This window comes from Nothobranchius furzeri, chromosome 19 (assembly GCF_043380555.1).
Source record: "Nothobranchius furzeri strain GRZ-AD chromosome 19, NfurGRZ-RIMD1, whole genome shotgun sequence".
Classification (NCBI taxonomy): domain Eukaryota; kingdom Metazoa; phylum Chordata; class Actinopteri; order Cyprinodontiformes; family Nothobranchiidae; genus Nothobranchius; species Nothobranchius furzeri.
Window position 1 is genome coordinate 16,403,461 of NC_091759.1, and position 17,715 is coordinate 16,421,175.

Below are 17,715 nucleotides of genomic sequence, written 5' to 3' on the forward strand. Positions count from 1 at the left end.
CACACACACACACACACACACACACACACACACACACACACACACACACACACACACAGCAAAGGTGGTGTGTGTGTACAAATGGGAGCCCATCAAGGAGTTGTCCGTTTTAACGTCTTGTTTCCAGACGTTTGGGTCTGAAGTCATGAGCAGCGACAGATAGGTTAGGCATTTTGTTTGCTGATCACTGCTTCATGCTTTCTCAGCCCCGTCGTGTATATTCTCTCTCGTAACGTCTCCTAAACGAAGAGAGGACGACGAGTCTCTCCTAAAATCTTCCGCTCCTGAGAGGGAGGCACCTCAGCCTGCCTCTCTCTTCCTTTTGTCCACGAGGATGCTACAAGATAAATTTAGCCCACCAGCTCTCCTTCCATCTGCTACCACATGGTTTAGGGCTGTTACCATAGGAACCACCACTGGGTGCCTATTAGAGAGAGAAGAGGAAAATTGTCAAGATTTTAAAAAGCTTTTTTATGCTTTTCTCTCTTTTGTGTGTGTGTGTGTGTGTGCGTGTGCTCTTCAGATTGTATTTTCCAGCTTTGCTCAGTATGCTGCGCTGCTGAAACAGAAAACACGGAGACTGTTCCTTGTTTTCTGAAGCCATTAGACAAGGTTAAAGAGTTTTACATGCTGTGTTAGTAAAGATGTGATCAGTTTTCTTCTGATTTTATTGTCTTTGTGGTTGTATTCAGTCGGACAGTGACTGCACTGGAGCCACACTGGTAATTAGTAACAGATGGTTTGTTCACCTGCAGGCTGCTTCCATCAGGTTAAAAATGACATGTTTTGGCTCCATTGGGTGCTGTAAAAATTCATTTCCAACATTTCTCTGTTAGTTTTTTGCATGTTGTTAAATAAGAGATGTCTGCTTCTATTTGCCTAATTTTCAGGACCGTGAAATTATTATAACGTTCCGTTTCTAGGGTGCACTTTCTAAGCGTGTCTGCTGCTAGGCATTTAAGTGAATAGCTCCATGCATTTTACATGATTTTACATAAGAAGGCTGTATTTTGCACATGTTGTTTAAACGGATTTCACCCTGATTCATGCCACCACCAAGTGGGAAATATAAGTATTTTACAGAAAATACCCAAGCGAGAAGTCAGTCTCTGACCATGTACTAAAAGCTCTCACTTTACCTTATTGACCTACATTTAATGATTCATACTGTCAGGAAGGAAAGCTTGCTCTGTAGTCTAAACGCTGTTGTGCAAACAGAAGAAATTCTATACCTATGGTGTGTTACAGAATACTTGATTTGTTATGAAGGATCTAAGACTGGTATAGATTCACATCTATAGTGCATCGCAACTTCATTCCAAGATTGCTGTAAGGCAGTTATCTGCTACTTGGATAATATCCAGCAGCTTTGCAGTCTTCCACCAGAATGTGGGTGTAGGAACCAGCTGGTCAGTGTGTGGGATGCCTTGTGTACTGTTTCAGTGTGCTGGCGCAAAATAACATTGGTATAGTCTCCACTGAAGGGCTCATCAATAATAACACATCCAATGTCTGCATTTATTGTGGCTCTTTAAGGTAACTAAAATCACAGTTGTTGGATTCAAAGTTAGGCGTATGTAGAAGGAGTAAGTGCTACATACTACATAGTGTCTGTATGATGAGAAATGAAGAAAGCTTGATTTACCTGCCAAAGTATATGCAGCTTCCTCTTGGGATCTTAAAGATAAGCTTCATTAGGATTTTTTGTTTTTGCATTGCCGGCTTTGTGGGAGTGGTTGGATGTGCGACCGTGTTGGTCAGCAAAAATGCAAAATACGTGACTGATTTAAAAATTGAAATTGGTGCTGTTCAGAGACATAGTGTAGGAGACCGTGCATAATCTTTTCCAGTTTAAATTTTCCAGAAGCTGTAGATTAAAAGATGAATGCTATCACATAAGGAGTTATTTTGTAGAGGGCTTGTCTGGACTTTCCTACATAACACATGTCTCTCTCTCTCTCTCTCTCTCTCTCTCTCTCTCTCTCTCTCTCTCTCTCTCTCTCTTTTCAACAGATTGTTGTGATGAGAAGACAGAAGAATTGTAAAATAAACCAGTTTACCATCATTATGTCTGGAATTAGGATTGGATGACTCCTTCGTGTTACTTTGGTGAATTTCAAAAGAAATACTCCACAGAACATGCTATCAAAAAACATTAAGGCAGGCTATTTCAAGGCCAATTGATTTGGTGGCATCATTCTGCTGCCAGGCAATTATGTTCAAGTCCATCAAGTAACTATTATGACCTCTGCCAGTAAAATTGGGTGAAGTTATTTCTTCATATTAAATCCTTTTAATGATCTGGCTTTAATTGAGTTGCCCAGTTCAGGCAGACGCAACCTAAGTGTCTACCTGGGGCATTCATCTGTTTTATGGAGGTCTTGCATAGCCAGTCAATAACCGGGGAGCAGTCCGGAGGTCAAGAACATTGCCAAATAGAATCTGTTCAGAAAAGCCCACAATGCAAGTCTCTCTCCAAGTTTTGCGAGCAGCAGCAAACCAGTTCCTCAAAGTCTCATTGTGCACCACAGTCAACTAAGCAAACCAGAAGGCATAACCCTGAGCGCAAACGCCTTCGACAACAACGGCAGAGCATTTATTTGGATTCAGTGCTGGAAAAGAAACAGGAAGCATCAGCAGCTATACAGCAAGCTCAAGTGTCAAGTTTGTCATCAGAAGTGCTCCCATCTTCAGCAGAAGTCCCTGCCGAGTCTTCATCAGAAACCCAGGAGGACAACCCCAAACAGAAACGTGAGCACAAGCCTCAGAGACCAGGCAAATATGTTTGCACGTACTGTGGCCGAGCATGTGCAAAGCCGAGTGTCCTTCAGAAACACATCCGTTCGCATACAGGTGAAAGACCCTATCCTTGTGCCCCATGTGGCTTCTCTTTCAAGACCAAGAGTAACCTATACAAACATTGCAAATCACACACCCACAGGGTAAAGGCAGGTCTAGCCCTTGGAGAGCCAAAGTCTTTAGAGGATCAAATCACAGAGTCAGAAGATGAGACCAGACAGCTGTCATCTGTTTCATCCCTTATAAATAGACAAAACAGTTTAGCGCCATCTAAAAGTTATGAAATAGGAGAGGCCAAAGATTGTACTGGAGGAAGAAATGACTCAAATGCAGTAAAAAGGCGACTGGCCCTCCGCCTGAGTCGAGGGAAACATGCCTCACAAGAGTCCTCTGATGATAAAACATGCTCTCTAAATTTTGGTAGTAAAGGTAGTACAGAATCTGGATACTTTTCACGTTCTGAAAGCACTGAGCAGTCGCAAGACAGCCCCCCAAACACAAATGCCAAAAGCTATGCGGAGATCATCCTTGGTAAATATGGACGTTTCGGACAACTGCAGAGAATTCCTCGTCATCACAACCAGCAGGTCTCTGGTCAGGAGGAGAAAAACATCCCATTTGTTGTACCTAAAAAGCAGGTCATTGACCATATCACCAAACTTATTACCATCAATGAGGCTGTGGTAGACACCAGTAAAATTGACAGTGTAAAACCAAGAAGATTTTCACTGTCCAGAAAGAACAGTTCAGAGGCTCAGAGAAATTCAGGCATAAATGAATCCCTTATTCACAGCCCTAAAGCTGGAGAGCTGGGTTACAAAAGCACTGGTTCTATCAGCATGGGAGTTCCTTGTGAAAAATTTCATCATTCATCTCTTAAAGCTGAGCAAGCAGTTGGCCAAATTACCACCAGCTCTTTAGTTAGAAGCCACTCAATGCCATCTGCATCTAGTTCTGTTGACACTTCTTGTGGTGGCACAGGAAAACTGGCCTTAAGTCAATCCTTTGATGAACAGCAGCCTTCCAAGACTCAAATGCCCCGCCGTTTTGGAACACTAAGAAGGCAACCAGCAATTGAAATCCCACTAGGTACAGAGCTTTCTAAAGGGGACCATGGGGCTTCTGATTCATTTTACCTGAAAAATGTAACCACTGTTTTTGATCAAAAGCAACGTCTACCCCAACCGTATGAATGTGAGGCCTGTGGCACTGGATGCAAGGATTGGGAAGGCTATAAGAAACACAAGCAAATTGTATGCTTTGCACATCATTCTCGTAGTGAAATGGAGATGAGTCAATTGGAGTCTTTACAGTTGAGTAACCCTGACCCCCGAGCAGGAGCTTCAATGATGCGCAAGAGAAGGAAAGAGGAGAGTTTTGAGTTTGATGATCCCTCGTCTTCCTCATTGTCTTCTTTAGCCATCTTGTCAGGACAGTGTAAAAATGAATCTCGCGTAGCTCATGAAGAGCCAACAAGGTCTGCCTTGCAAACCTGTTCAGTGATTCAACACACAAGTTCATTTGAAAAACAGGAATCTTTATGTCATGAGAATCAAAGCTTGGAAAACATAAAAAACTCCCCACCACATGAAGAACATCTACTGAGGGTTAAAATACCATCCCAACATAAGACAATGAAACATACAGCCCAAAAACTGGTTCACCAAAAAATTGTGCAAGTTCCAGAAATACTTGTAACAGAAGATATCAATATTAATTCAGAGACCTCAATGGAACCAACCTCTTCGACTAAAACCTTTGAGAAGCCTGATGAATTTCAATGGCCGCAACGAAGTCCCTCTTTAGCACAGCTACCTATCGAAAAGCTTCCACCGAAGAAGAAGCGCTTACGTCTAGCTGAGGCTGCCCAATCCTCAGGTGAATCCAGTTTTGACTCTGTATCTCTGCCTCAAAGTCCTAGTCAAGATAGTAGTGCATCCTTTGGGTCCAGTCGCTCTACATCTTATGAAGAACCAAACAGAGCAGACATGGAGGTTTTAAAATCTACACCGCTGAGGAGATCAAGAGCCCTTCACATGTTGACTGTACCTGGGGTGCATCAGCACAGGGAGATGAGGCGCTCAGCATCTGAGCAAGCTCCTCATGACCCACAACCAAGTGCCCTGATAGCTGAGGCCCGCAGCAAGTCTTTTGACTATAGTTGTCTCTCCCCAGAACGCTCCGCAATTGGCTGGAAGGAGCGAAGAAGATGCCTTCTCATGAGGCACTCAGTAATCAGAGATCAAGACGAGGAAGACCAATGTTCCATCCAGAGATGTTGTCCTGAAGGTGTCAGTACTAGCAAGTCATCTCAAACAAATCCCTCTTCGGGCCACTGCAGCAGGTCTTCCCCCCTTTTATCAAGTGGCAGATCCTTGAGTAACCCAGAAAGATTACAGTGTAAAGAAAGTGTCTCTAAATGGAAACAGAGTCATAACATTCATGTGATGAAAAACACAGAACTTTCAAACCCCAAAAACTCTATAAGTGGAATAAAAGATGCCTCTTACATCCATCCTGAACAGCTTCCTCCTCAAGCACCACAGCCCAGCCCTTCATATGGACCATCAGGTGCAGCCAGAGCCCACTATCTGCCCATGGCCACAGGACTGAAGCTAGAGATTCCTTCACCCAATGATAAACATTCAGACAATCAAACCAGTCACTCCCGAATGCAGCAATCTGTTCCTCTCATTACTTCCAGGTTGGAAGTACTGAGGCCACCAACATCTCCAACAGTAGTAGTTCGTCTCCAAACAGACACCTTGACTCCAGCTTGTGCCATATATACAACACTGTCTCAAACCACATCCCCGAAGCCCCTGGAGGGATTTGATGCTGTTTCACCCAACATAAGCATTTCATCAGCTGAACACAAGAATCACAAGAACAGACATTTTGATCAGCAACCATGGTCGGATGATGGGCAGAGGTCGTCAGGCTCAGGGAGCAACAAGCGCATGCTTTCTCCTTCAAACAGTATAGAGTTCCACCCTGAGTTACAACAACAGAAAAGAGTCAAAGAAGAAGAGGAGGAGAAGGAGATGAGATGTACTGAAACAGCAGCAGTTGACAGATTCAACCAAGAGCTCAAACAGGAGATCCAGTCATGTTTACCAAATACTGGTTTTCACATCTCAAGCATCAAATCTTCATTTCCCAGTCTGCTCTCTGGCACTTGCAATAGCTGGTGCTATTTGAATTACATCAAGCCTAACCCTTCGACTCTGGATGAACAGAAGCCCTCAGTGTATTCATCATGGTCTACCAGCAGCCATGATCCCAACCCACCTGGGCTCTCCAGTAAGACAGCTCTGTCTCTGCTACACTGTAAGCAGAGGCACAGTCCCTCTATTTACACCACATCCCCCATGTCAGTTACAATGTCCGACTCCAGGGAGAAGGAAGACATCGGGAAAACGCATTCCACTGAGGTAATTACACTACTGGGCACAGATTAATCTTGTCTATGGATAGATTAGATGGGTTGTGATATAAATGGCCAACAAGAAACAGAACTAGGGATGGGTACGTTTGACATTTGAATCAATTCGGTACTAATTCCCGGTACCTACGAATCGATACCCGTACTTAACGGTACCAATTTTCGATACTTTTGAGTGTTTAATATTTTTCATTCTCTTTTATAATTAAATATATATTTTTCTCAATTTATAACCATATTTGATAAATATCACGATAAATAACATACAACTGTTTGTATTTTAACATTGTCCTTGTAGTTTTATAAGCTGATAATTAAACTGAAGCAAACATCTTTACTGTGAACTACATTTACTGTGTATCTTCATTCCTTTTGCCGTCTTTGTTCATTTGATTTTTCCTACTGGGAAGTTAGAATTTCCGAGGAGAAAGCGAACGCACCATTAGCTGATAACAATGGTGGAAATGGAAGCTAACATATCAAGCTAATGTTATCTTTAACAGTTTATTTAGCTGCTGGAGCAGATTAAAACGATGATGCCTCACACTTAGATCGTTGTCACTGGTTTCATCTTCACCCAATCACCCGTCGCATTTAGTAAAGTGAAGCCAAACTTTAGAGCGCATTCATGTTGTTCTAGTCGGAATTTCGGAGTTCCGAGGAGAAAGCGAACGCACCATTAGTGAAACGGAAGCTAGCAAATCAAGCTAACTTTATCTTAAACATTTTATTTACCTACCGGAGCTGCTCTATTTACAACTCGCTCGCAGCGACCGATGACATAACGCTCTTGCGCATGCGCAGCTGTCTAGGCAAGTTCTCGTTGTGAAGGACGGGTACCGAAACGAGGCACCGTTTCAAATGAAGTGAATCGGTGCTCGGTCGGTACTGTGGAATTCTGTCGGTACCTTAAAAAGTACCGAATTCGGTACCCATCCCTAAACAGAATCCATCAAAATTTGTCGTAGATATGTCAATTTAGTATAGTTAAATGTGCAACATGCAAGAATGACGTCCTGTGGTCAAATTAGGGTACTGCAGTCTATTTTTCTAAGCAAAATATTACTTTCTCACTGCTGTTCTGTGAGTTTGATGGCTGATGGCTGTTGCCAGTTACGGATCAGTGCCATAACGTTCTAGGTGACAAACGGAGACGAGTCACACAGTACATTTAGAAGTTAGTAAATACATAGTCATAGTCCTGAACGACTCATTAAAGGAAGTTAAGTGCTACGATTGACTCATTTACATCACTCATACATTTCACTGTAATATCCAGTCTTTAGTAATCAAAACATTAGCTAGAGACATTAGAGCTAACTATTTGCTTCTAATTCACTGTTAGCATTGTTAGCTCAACGTTAGCTTCTAGCCTGCTTCAACTGACATAAAGAGTAAAACAAAAAGATGCTGTGAAGCAACTTCTGGGTTACTCCTGTTTACTGACTTCAGTTCTTAAAATAACTCTGGAGATTTTTGCCCGCCAGTGGCAAGTTACAAATGCCGGCGCTGCAGCGTTAGCTCAGTGCAGACTCAACAACCTCACAAACTCACTGATTGTAAACAGTAACTACATCCCGCTTTTGTTTTTTTGAAAGGAGAAAAACTGAAAAGCTGGCTGAGAATGGAATCTGATTCAGTGTGACCTTCCTTCCAACATGATTGGGATATTAGACTTTTTTGGAAATATTTCACTGTAGAAGTCTTACATATTGCTCCTTTAAATTAATTATATGTAAAGACAAAACGTTCATATAAAATATATTCAAGTGAGATTTAACAAATGCTATGAAACACATTGTTGATTTTCCAATTTGGGTGTTTCTGGGCACGCTGGAGCAGAGTTGATGAATTTGCCTATGTCTCTTTTGAATTCAGGTCAACAGTCCGACCTATAGCAGTGGCCATGGAGGACAAGAGAATGGCCAGCTATCAGCGAGTGACAATGGGTCAGGCAAATTTGAGAAGGAAGACAAGAATAGACAGCAGGAGCAAGCTCAGTCATGTTCCAGGAATAAACAGCTTCCTAAAGCCCTGATGTCCAAGAGAAGGTGAGTATGGACCTCTGGGGCTCAAGATAAAATTATATTGTTGTACCTTCTTGCTTTAAACCAAAGCTTGAAGTGCAAGCTTACGCTGCCCTTACTACAGTATGTTGTGGAAACTTCTCTATCCTTTTATGTTGGAGGCCAAAGCTGTCTGACTCCGGATAAGCGGAAGTAAATGGATGGGTGAATGGATGGGTGGCGTAGTGTGTTTGTAACTTTGGTCCCAGCTCTCTACAGGTCCTTCACTAGGTCCCCCGTGTAGTTCTGGGATTGTTGCTTACCGTTCTTGTGATCATTTTGACCCCACAGGGTGAGATCTTGCGTGGAGCCCCTGATCGACGGAGATTATCAGTGGTCTTGTTTATGTTTATGTTTATGTATTTAGCAGACACTTTTGTCCAAAGCGACTTACAAGTGATAATCGGCATATTACCCTTGAGGCTAACAACAACAATAACAACAACAACTTGGCATCAGTCATGGAGAGGAGGGAACAAGGAGTGGACAGTAGAGAGGGGGGACGGGTGCAGGGAGGGTGCTAGTTTAGAAGATGCTCTCTGAAGAGCAGGGTCTTCAGGAGTTTCTTGAAAATTGAAAAGGAAGCCCCTGTTCTGGTAGTGCTTGGTAGGTCATTCCACATTTGTGGAACGATGCATGAGAAAAGTCTGGATTGTCCTGAGCGTGGTGTAGGCACTGCTAGCCGACGATCCTGTGATGACCGGAGCAGCCGGGCCGAGACGTAAGCCTTTGCAAGAGGATTCAGGTAGATGGGAGCCGTACCGTCTCGGACTTTGTATGCTAGTGTTATCAATTTGAATTTGATGCGTGCTGCTAGCGGTAGCCAGTGGAGCTCAATGAACAGAGGGGTGACGTGTGCTCTTTTTGGCTGATTGAAGACCAGACGCGCCGCTGCGTTCTGGACCATTTGAAGAGGTCTCTCAGTACAGCCTGGAAGAACAGTTAGAAGGGCATTGCAGCAACTGAGGCAGGAGATGACAGTAGATTGCACCAGGAGCTGGGTGGCATGTTGTGTTAGGTATGGTCTGATCTTTCGTATGTTATACAGCGCAAAGTGGCATGAACAAGCAACAGAGGCAACATGATCTTTAAAGCTCAGGTGTTCATCAGTCACAACACCCAGATTTCGAACTGCCTTTGAAGGAGCCAGAGATAGGAAGTCATTTCGGATTGAGATATTGTGCTGTATGGATGGTTTTGCTGGGATGACAAGTAGTTCAGTTTTAGAGAGGTTGAGTTGGAGATGGTGGGATTTCATCCATTTTGATATGTCAGAGAGACAGTTTGATATTCGTGCAGAGACAGTGTGGTCGTCCGGTGGAAATGACAGATAGAGCTGGGTGTCGTCTGCATAGCAGTGGTAGGAGGAGCCATGTGATTGAATGATCTCACCAAGTGAGGTGTGTATATGGCAAAGAGAAGAGGTCCTAGTACTGAGCCCTGGGGGACTCCTGTGGCAAGATGGTGCACAGTAGAGGATTGTCCAAGCCAAGATTCAATGAATGATCGTCCTGTGAGGTACGATTCAAACCAGGCGTGTGCTTTCTCTGTGATGCCCATGCTAGAGAGTGTGGACAAAAGGAAGCCATGGTTGACAAATGCAGCCCATAAGTCGAGCAGGATAAGCACTGAGGATTTGTCTGTCGCTCTAGCTTCTTTTAAGGATTCAGTCACTGCTAACAGAGCAGTTTCAGTGGAGTGGCCCTTTTTGAACCCAGACTGGTAAGGGTCAAGCAGACAGTTTTGTGGGAGGTATTCTGTGATCTGCTTGAAAGCCACCCTTTCAATGGTTTTGGACAGAAAAGGGAGGAGAGAGATAGGTCGGTAGTTCTCCACATGATTTGGAGGAAGAGATGTTTTTTTTAGCAGCGGTTTAACCTGAGCATGCTTGAGAGAGGTGGGAAATGTACCGGATGTCAGTGAAACGTTGATCACATGTGTGACTGCTGCGTCCACTGTAGGAGCAATAGCTTGGAGCAGCTTAGTCGGAATGGGGTCAAGTGGGCATGTAGTAGGGCGGCTGCACGTGAGAAGCTTGGACACACAGTTCTCAGTGATGGGGAAAAAGAGGGAAATGAAGCAGTAGGGCCTGAGATGGTCGGGCTAGAAGGAGTTTGTGGTAGCGAATGTTCAGGAGTGGCCAGTTGAGTAAACTGTTTTCTTATAGCTGCCACTTTGTCAGTGAAGAATGAGGCAAAGGTGTCACCTGATAGATTGTTGGTAGGAGGTTGGTATTCAATAGATCACCAGGATCTTTTGTTTTGCGCCATTTCCATTTCGCAGCTCTAAGATTGGTGTGTAGAGACCGGAGGGTATCATTTAGCCAAGGGTGCGACTGAGAGGATCTAGCAGGTCTAGTGGCTAAAGGGCACAAGTTATTAAGACAAGAGCAGAGTGTGGAGCAGAGTGACTCGGTGGCATCATTCACTTCATAAGCAGAGAATGTGCTGGGAGATGGAAGAGTGGAGGCAACAAGAGAGGAGAAGTGGTTGGGTGCCAGATTGCGGAGGTTGCGGTGGAATGAGACCATTGGGGAGGAAGCAGTGGACCTCCCTTGTAGAGTCGTGCTGAAATGGATGAAGTAATGATCGGAAAGATCCAGCGGTGTGACAGAGATTGTGTCTATGACACAGTTTCTGGTGAAAATGAGGTCAAGTGCTTTTCCAGCTTTGTGAGTTGGAGGGCTTTGTACTAGTTTTAAATCAAATGATGACATTAGTGACAGGAGGCCTGATGAGTTGGGATTGTCCAGGTGAATATTCATGTCTCCAAGGACCACTGTGGGACAGTCTTGCTCAGGAATGGAGGAGAGCAGGGTTGACCTGGTTGAGGATATATGACAACCAAAAAGAATTTTTTCGGTACAGTTACCTGGATGGCATGGTATTCAAAGGAGTTGTATTTAGTGATGGGTAGCAACTGACTGTATATCCATTTGTTGGAAATTAACATGCCCGTTCCACCACCTCGACCAGATGCACGTGAAGTGTGGGAGAAAGTGTGGTTAACTGAGAGAGCAGATGGGGTAGCATTGTCACATGGTTTGATCCAGGTCTCAGTGAGAGCCAGTGCATCAAGTGACAGGCAGTTTGCATATGTGGTAATGAAGTCAGCTTTGTTTACAGCTGAATGGCAGTTCCAAAGTCCCATAGACAGGTGGGTGTCTTCGGGGGGAGTTGGTTTTAGCGAGCAGAGGTTTTGAAGGTTGCGAAAGCGGTTTCCTGTGTGTGACCTTCCTCTGAAGCTAATGATCACAGGTATAGGATAATGGCACATTTTGCAAGGTGTTGATGGAGCAGCGTCTCAGAACCACCAGCCCCAAAAGAGGGAAGCTTTTTTTAAACATAAACCCTAGCGGGCCATGGAAGCTGGTTTATGGGTTGGAAGTGGCTCAGACCCGGCGCCCCCGACCTCCACAAGAGAATGCTGAGCTTTTAAAAAAATCCTGTGTGATTTTCTTTTTTTTTTTTTCTCAGTTTGGCTCTCATAGTTGAGGTATACCTATGATTTAAATTAGGCCTCTCTCATCTTTTTAATAATGTGCACTTTTGGTGGCTGAGTAATACTTTTTTGCCCCATAGTGCATGAAAAAACATTCAGTTATTTATTTTATTTTATTTTTTCAAAAGATTGATGAATTTATATCGCAATGCAAATAATATAATTGCCCAATTATTGAATAAACTTTGATAGGTTTTTTGTACAATATTACAACAATGATCAAATAAAATGGACACTTTGCTTTTGTAGTACTTAAATCTTCCACACGGAGGCTAAAATCTCCATTCAGTTAGTTCCATTCAATAAGGAATGTACTAATCCTGTTAGTATACAAAACTACAAACTATCCATGTTTGTATGAACATGGTCTTAGTCTCATTTCAACATTTGTTTTAGTACGTAAACCACATCATGTGACCATAAATGGGAGAAATTTTATTTTTATTTGCTTGCATTTGTGTAATTATTTTTATTACAGTGTTAACAGCCACAATGATGGCACCTGATAACCTGACCCCATATTTTGATGGGACTCATTCATAAAATAAAACATCAAACATACAAAGACAGATGAGTTAGCGGTTCATTCAAACCAGGCACGCTTGTGTCGTGATGCTCATCAGAAATGAACGTTGCAGCAACATGACACCTGGAAGTGCTGTGAGGTGCCATATGCATGTGTTGTTTTCTGATTTGAGTGTTTCGTGCATAAATTCCTGTCGTGACTCATGTTGACACTCAATGCAGCTTTCCTGAAAGAGTGACTCATCCTCATGCCCGCTTGCGCTATCGTTTCTCCATCTGTTCAGACTGTCTGAGGTGCAAAAAGACCAAACGGAGGCAGCAAGGTCACCGAATGTTGCCATTTTGCCAGCTATTATTGGGGAGTGTTAAAGCACAAAGCCTGTTGTCTTTAGTATGAAAGGGTGGGTTATGAAATGCCGATGTATAAAAATACCTCACAGTGCTGGAGTTTGGTGTGCAAGTAAAACTGTAAAGTGTGTTCTTCTTTTGTGGCTGTAAGAACTCTCAGGATGCCTGCTGGGTTTTATCCATCAACACAGCTTCTGGCAAAATGAGAAGAAAACCAGTGGATTATAAAAGATGAGTGTTACATGATCATGTTTTTACTTACTCCCTTATTTGGAGCTGCAGCTGGTTTGGGCCAGGATTTCCCTCCCCTGGACCTTGAGTTGTATCGTAAGCTCCCTCCTGGTTGGACTTGGAGGTGGTGTGAGCTGTGACAGGGTTTTAAGGCGGGGTTGATTTTCGGCGTATGAAAGCAGCTCTGTTGAAGCTGAGGTTGGTGCCTCGCTGAAGGACCCACGGTGTTCATTGAGGAGTGGACCAGCTGCTATAGTGTGAGCTCCATGTAGAGAAGTCCAAACAGGTAAAATGCCAACAGATCAGGGGATTAAATCATTAAATACAGGTGCTGAGGTGATTCTCACACCATCGTTAAAGAGACAATGTGTAGTTTTTATCGTTAATATCTGGAAATGTCTATCAAAATGTTGTTGAAAATGAGTTGAAGGATTCCCATATTGGCAGCGTCGTAACATATAACTATAAAAATCATGGGCGCTGGTCTAAGTCTCAGATGATTTTTGACAATCGGATACAAAACGTTCACCATTAATAAACGTTGTTGTTTTACAAATGTACCTCTTCACTCGTTGCCAGTAATGAATGTGTTTGTCATTTTGCTGAAGTTTGCACTCCCCAGTCCTTTTTGGCCCTAATGGGCATCCGTTGGTAAAGTATTACTCCAACACCAAAATACAGCTTGCTTGCTACTGTTTAGATATCTACTGCCCCCTATCGCCAGGAAAAATACATACTGTCACTTTAACATTCCCTTGCTTGGAATACCAGTAGTGAGACTCTGCAGACCAAACTCACCCATCCTTCTCTTCCACATCCACAGATTGAATCTGTACAGTGATGAGTGTGGTGGAGGTGAGGAGAAGAATGCTATTGTTTTCCCCACAGAGTCTCTGCTCAGTAACAGTAATCAGAGCAGCAGCACTTTGGAAGCTCCAGGTAAGACGGACCATCAAAGTTATGCTCTTGGTGTGTTCACAGTAGATTGACCTCAAGCTGCTTCTCTGGTATTTTCAGTTCAACTTGTTGAAAGCGTGATGTCTGAGAAAGGGCAAGAAGAAGAAGAAGCCAGCTGTCACAAGGCTCAAGGTTCGTAGTCACCTCTGTTTGGTAAACTGTGTAAACATAAATACAACACCACCTTTAAGCATTAAGTATACCTGAACAAGGAAATTGCGGGTGTTTAGCTTCATGTGGGTGTCGTGACACTGGAAAGATTATGCATCAAAGCAAATCCCTACACTGACCATGAAATTCAAACTACAATCAGGACAACCACCAGCCATTACTACAGCTTAAATCTGTGTGGTTGGCATAAAGAGCGTCTTATTGTCCGTGCAGTGCCTTGCAAAGTCTCCATACCCCTTGAAATGTCACAACTTCAAACTTAAATGTTTTTAATTGAGATTTTCTGTGATAGACCAACATGAAGTAGTAATTATGACATTGAATGAAACTGATGCATGGTTTTCAAAGATAATTTAAGCAAATAAAAACCTGAAAAGTTTGGTGTACATATGTATTCAGCTTCTCTGTACAAATCAGATCCAGTGCCTTCAGAAGTCACCTGAATAGATAATCAAGTTCACCTGTTATCAATACACCTGCTCTATGAAGGCCTCGGTGGTTTATTAGAGAACATGACTGAACAAACAGCACCACGAAGACCGAGGAGCTCGCCAGACTGGTCAGGGATAAAGTAGGTGATACATTTAAAGCAGGTTAGATTATAAAAATAATCCCAAGCTTTGAACATCTCTAGAAGACCTGTTCATTCCGCCATCCAAACATGGAGAAAGACATGGCCGTTCACCTAAACTCACAGAACAAGCAAAGATGCATATTTTTATTGATGAAAATATAACTGGGTCATTTTGTTTTATGTTTGAAATTATATTGATATTTTAAAGATTTCGAGATATTGCCCAGACCGAGTTTAGATGAGGTATGCATGTTCCAGTACAGACCATGAGAGAGCTCGGTGTGGGTCATGTTCACAACTAAATAAAGCAGCTTTGGGAAGAAGCAGGCCTTTTTGTCCAGTGTCTAGAATAATGGTCCAACATTCCTATAAACACATTCGTAAACCTTGTGGAACGCCGTGTTAAGGTTGGATGAACTCTTTATTAAACCCCGTAGACTAAAGATGAGTGGCCATTGATGTTCATGTGTGTGAAGGCAGACGCCCCAAAGCTTTTGGAAGGTTAGGTCACCTTTCTACAATGTTTTTGCCTCAGGTGGTGAGATTACTCTTGGGAAGGAAGAACATATCGATACACGGAAATATTGCGATATTTTGTGTTGTTACATTTAATTGATATGTAAAAGAAGTGCATCAAATGTTTTATTAGAGAATTTAGATGCAAACATTTACTGTTTCTCTTGAGTGGCACAATTCAAACTCCAACATCAGCTTCTACCCCCTTCTTTCACTCGGAACAACAAAATCTTGCAATGAAACTGGATGTGTCTTGGAAGTTTGTGACCTGAGATTTCCAATTAAATAAAAACCGTCTGATTGTCTGAATTTTAGTATCGCAATATATCGTATCGTCTCCTCGTATTGTAAAATACATCGTATCGCCAGGGAACGGCTTTGTTCCTTATTAGATGTCTGTCGATATTTCTGCTGTTCTTATTGAAGTGCCTCCTGCTGTAGATACTAAATCAGATGTTTCTTATTTTCTACAGCCTGAGCTGTCTAAGCATTCCCAAATTTTTGAAAACCTCTTCCAAGAGACATTAGACGTCTTTTGCAGCCTAAACATCAGAACGTAAATGTGATCTGGGAATGAGACAAGCAGAGTAATTGTCTTTTTCTGACGTAGGAGTTCTTGAAGACCAATCCGTTCATCCGCATCAACAAAAGGTTGTTCAGGAGGTTCAGGTGGGGAAAGACGCAGCTAGTGAGAATGAAGATGTAATGGACAAGCATGAAGGCAGCAGGTCTGGAGTTTCTCACACCAACAGTGAGAAAGATCCGCTGGGAGACCGGGCGATGGAGTACAGCTCATCCATGTCTCTTAACCCCAAGAAGAGCTCAGCCAGTGTCAGGAGGGCTCTGTTCGCCCGCAGGCGCCTCAATGCTAATGCATCAATGTCTTCAGGAGCTTCCCACCCTCCAAGCACTCCGTCTCCATCTCACAGTCTGTCACCCACGCCCTGCCAGTCTCCTGCTACTTCTTCACCGGTATCTTCATCTGCTCTTCCCTCCTCTGCTGCTCCATGGTCTGCAGCATCTCCAGTTAGAGGTCCGGACTCCTCTGGGTCGCCAAGCTTCCTAGCAGGCTGTTCTGTTCAGAGTCACACCAGTCCTCCTCCACAGGAGCACATGTGTGTTGGAAGTCTGGTGAGTAACTCCTCCCCCGACTCCCCTCTCAGAAAACACACCTAAGATGCATACGCCAATATTGTTTCTCTTTCCTTTACAAATGCAAAATGTGTGCGTTTTAATGTGTTTATAATTAAATCTGGTCTAAAAGTGACTTTTGTTTAGACAGCAGTTGTTATTGATCCAGTTCTGTTGGTTTAGCGTCCAGTTTTAGATAAACTGGCTTTCAGCTCACAGAGACAAACTTGTGTGGCTCGGCTAAATCCCAGAAAGTCAACATGTAGAACAAATATAGGCAGGCTGGTGCATGTGAAGCTGAATAAAAGTCACATTTATTGGAAAAGGAAAGAAAGGACATCCTCCCGTTTTATCAGTCCACCCAAGACAGCAGCCTCAAGTAATGCAGAAGGGTTTTCCCAGAGCAGCCGCTGGCTGATTGTTAAAGACATAAGACTGGAAGTGTATGTTAACAGCTAAAACATGTAGGAGAGTCTGCAACCACCTTAAAAAAATAAAAATTCTCCAAACTCGTGGCTGAGGGGTGCCATCTCACAGGAGCACGTGTCCTTTAGGCAGCCTTTGGCCTCACATGCACAGCTGCACACAGTTCCCTCTTAGTACAGCTGTCTTTGTAGTAATGTGTTCAGGTGAGTCCACCTGCCTCTCATGCTACATCCAAACCGTAGACAAGCGTGGCTAAAATCTTCAAATACACAGCTGCAGTAATTATACACACGCTGTCGTGTGCATCCTCCATCTTTACTGTAAACATGGATGTTCTGTGTTTCATATCTTCTTCTGAGTGAAGGTAGTCATTTATCCTCAACAGCAGTAGCTCAGGAGGTAGAGCGAGTTGTCCAGTAATCGGAAGGTTGCAGGTTTGATCCCGACTGCAACCAGAGAAGGCTGCTATTGTGTCCTTGGGCAAGATCATCGACATACATATGCGGACTATGGGTTTCCATAGACTCCAATAATAAGTTTTTGTACTAAAATGGGAGGTGGCCACCACCGCCATTTTGACCGCGTCACAGGTTCCGTCAAGCCCAGACAATTCCATAAAAGGGAAGAGGTGGAGCTGAGGGTGGGGCTGTAAGGCTGGGATCAACTGACCACACCTGGTCGAACTAGCTACAAGCTAACCTGAAGCTACCCCAAAGCTAATGCGGAGGTGGGAGCTAAGCTAACGGAGGTAGCAACCTAGCTACAACTGGAGTTAACTGTGTACAACACCAGAGCTTCTGAGTCAGAGATACGCCGGGCTGACCGCTGGGTAAAACCGGGTGGAACACAGAGGTCTCCGAGAGCTCCACAAGCAGTCAGCCCATGCAGCAGACAGAAGCCGCGATCAGACAGAGATGCGCCGAGCTGCGGGGAGGGGAGAACCGGGTGGAAAACATTGGTCTCCCGAGAGCTCCACAAGCCGATAGTGGGAACCCAGCTCCACCAACATGTTATATTTCAACCCA

At 43.5% G+C, this 17,715-nt stretch overlaps 1 protein-coding gene and 1 pseudogene across 2 annotated transcripts in view; one reads left to right on the top strand and one right to left on the bottom strand.

Moving 5' to 3' along the window:
• hivep3a (HIVEP zinc finger 3a) overlaps window positions 1-17,715 on the top strand; it is a 43,575-nt gene that overhangs the window by 23,523 nt on the left and 2,337 nt on the right. For both annotated transcript variants that reach the window (XM_015976463.3, XM_015976465.3), the window contains exons 2-6: window positions 2,014-6,233; window positions 8,123-8,295; window positions 13,739-13,854; window positions 13,933-14,004; window positions 15,744-16,264. In XM_015976463.3, the coding sequence (XP_015831949.1) occupies window positions 2,373-6,233; window positions 8,123-8,295; window positions 13,739-13,854; window positions 13,933-14,004; window positions 15,744-16,264 (4,743 nt within the window). In that variant the 5' untranslated portion in view covers window positions 2,014-2,372. The remainder of the gene's footprint in view (window positions 1-2,013; window positions 6,234-8,122; window positions 8,296-13,738; window positions 13,855-13,932; window positions 14,005-15,743; window positions 16,265-17,715) is intronic.
• On the bottom strand, window positions 8,785-13,200 carry LOC139064316 (uncharacterized; annotated as a pseudogene).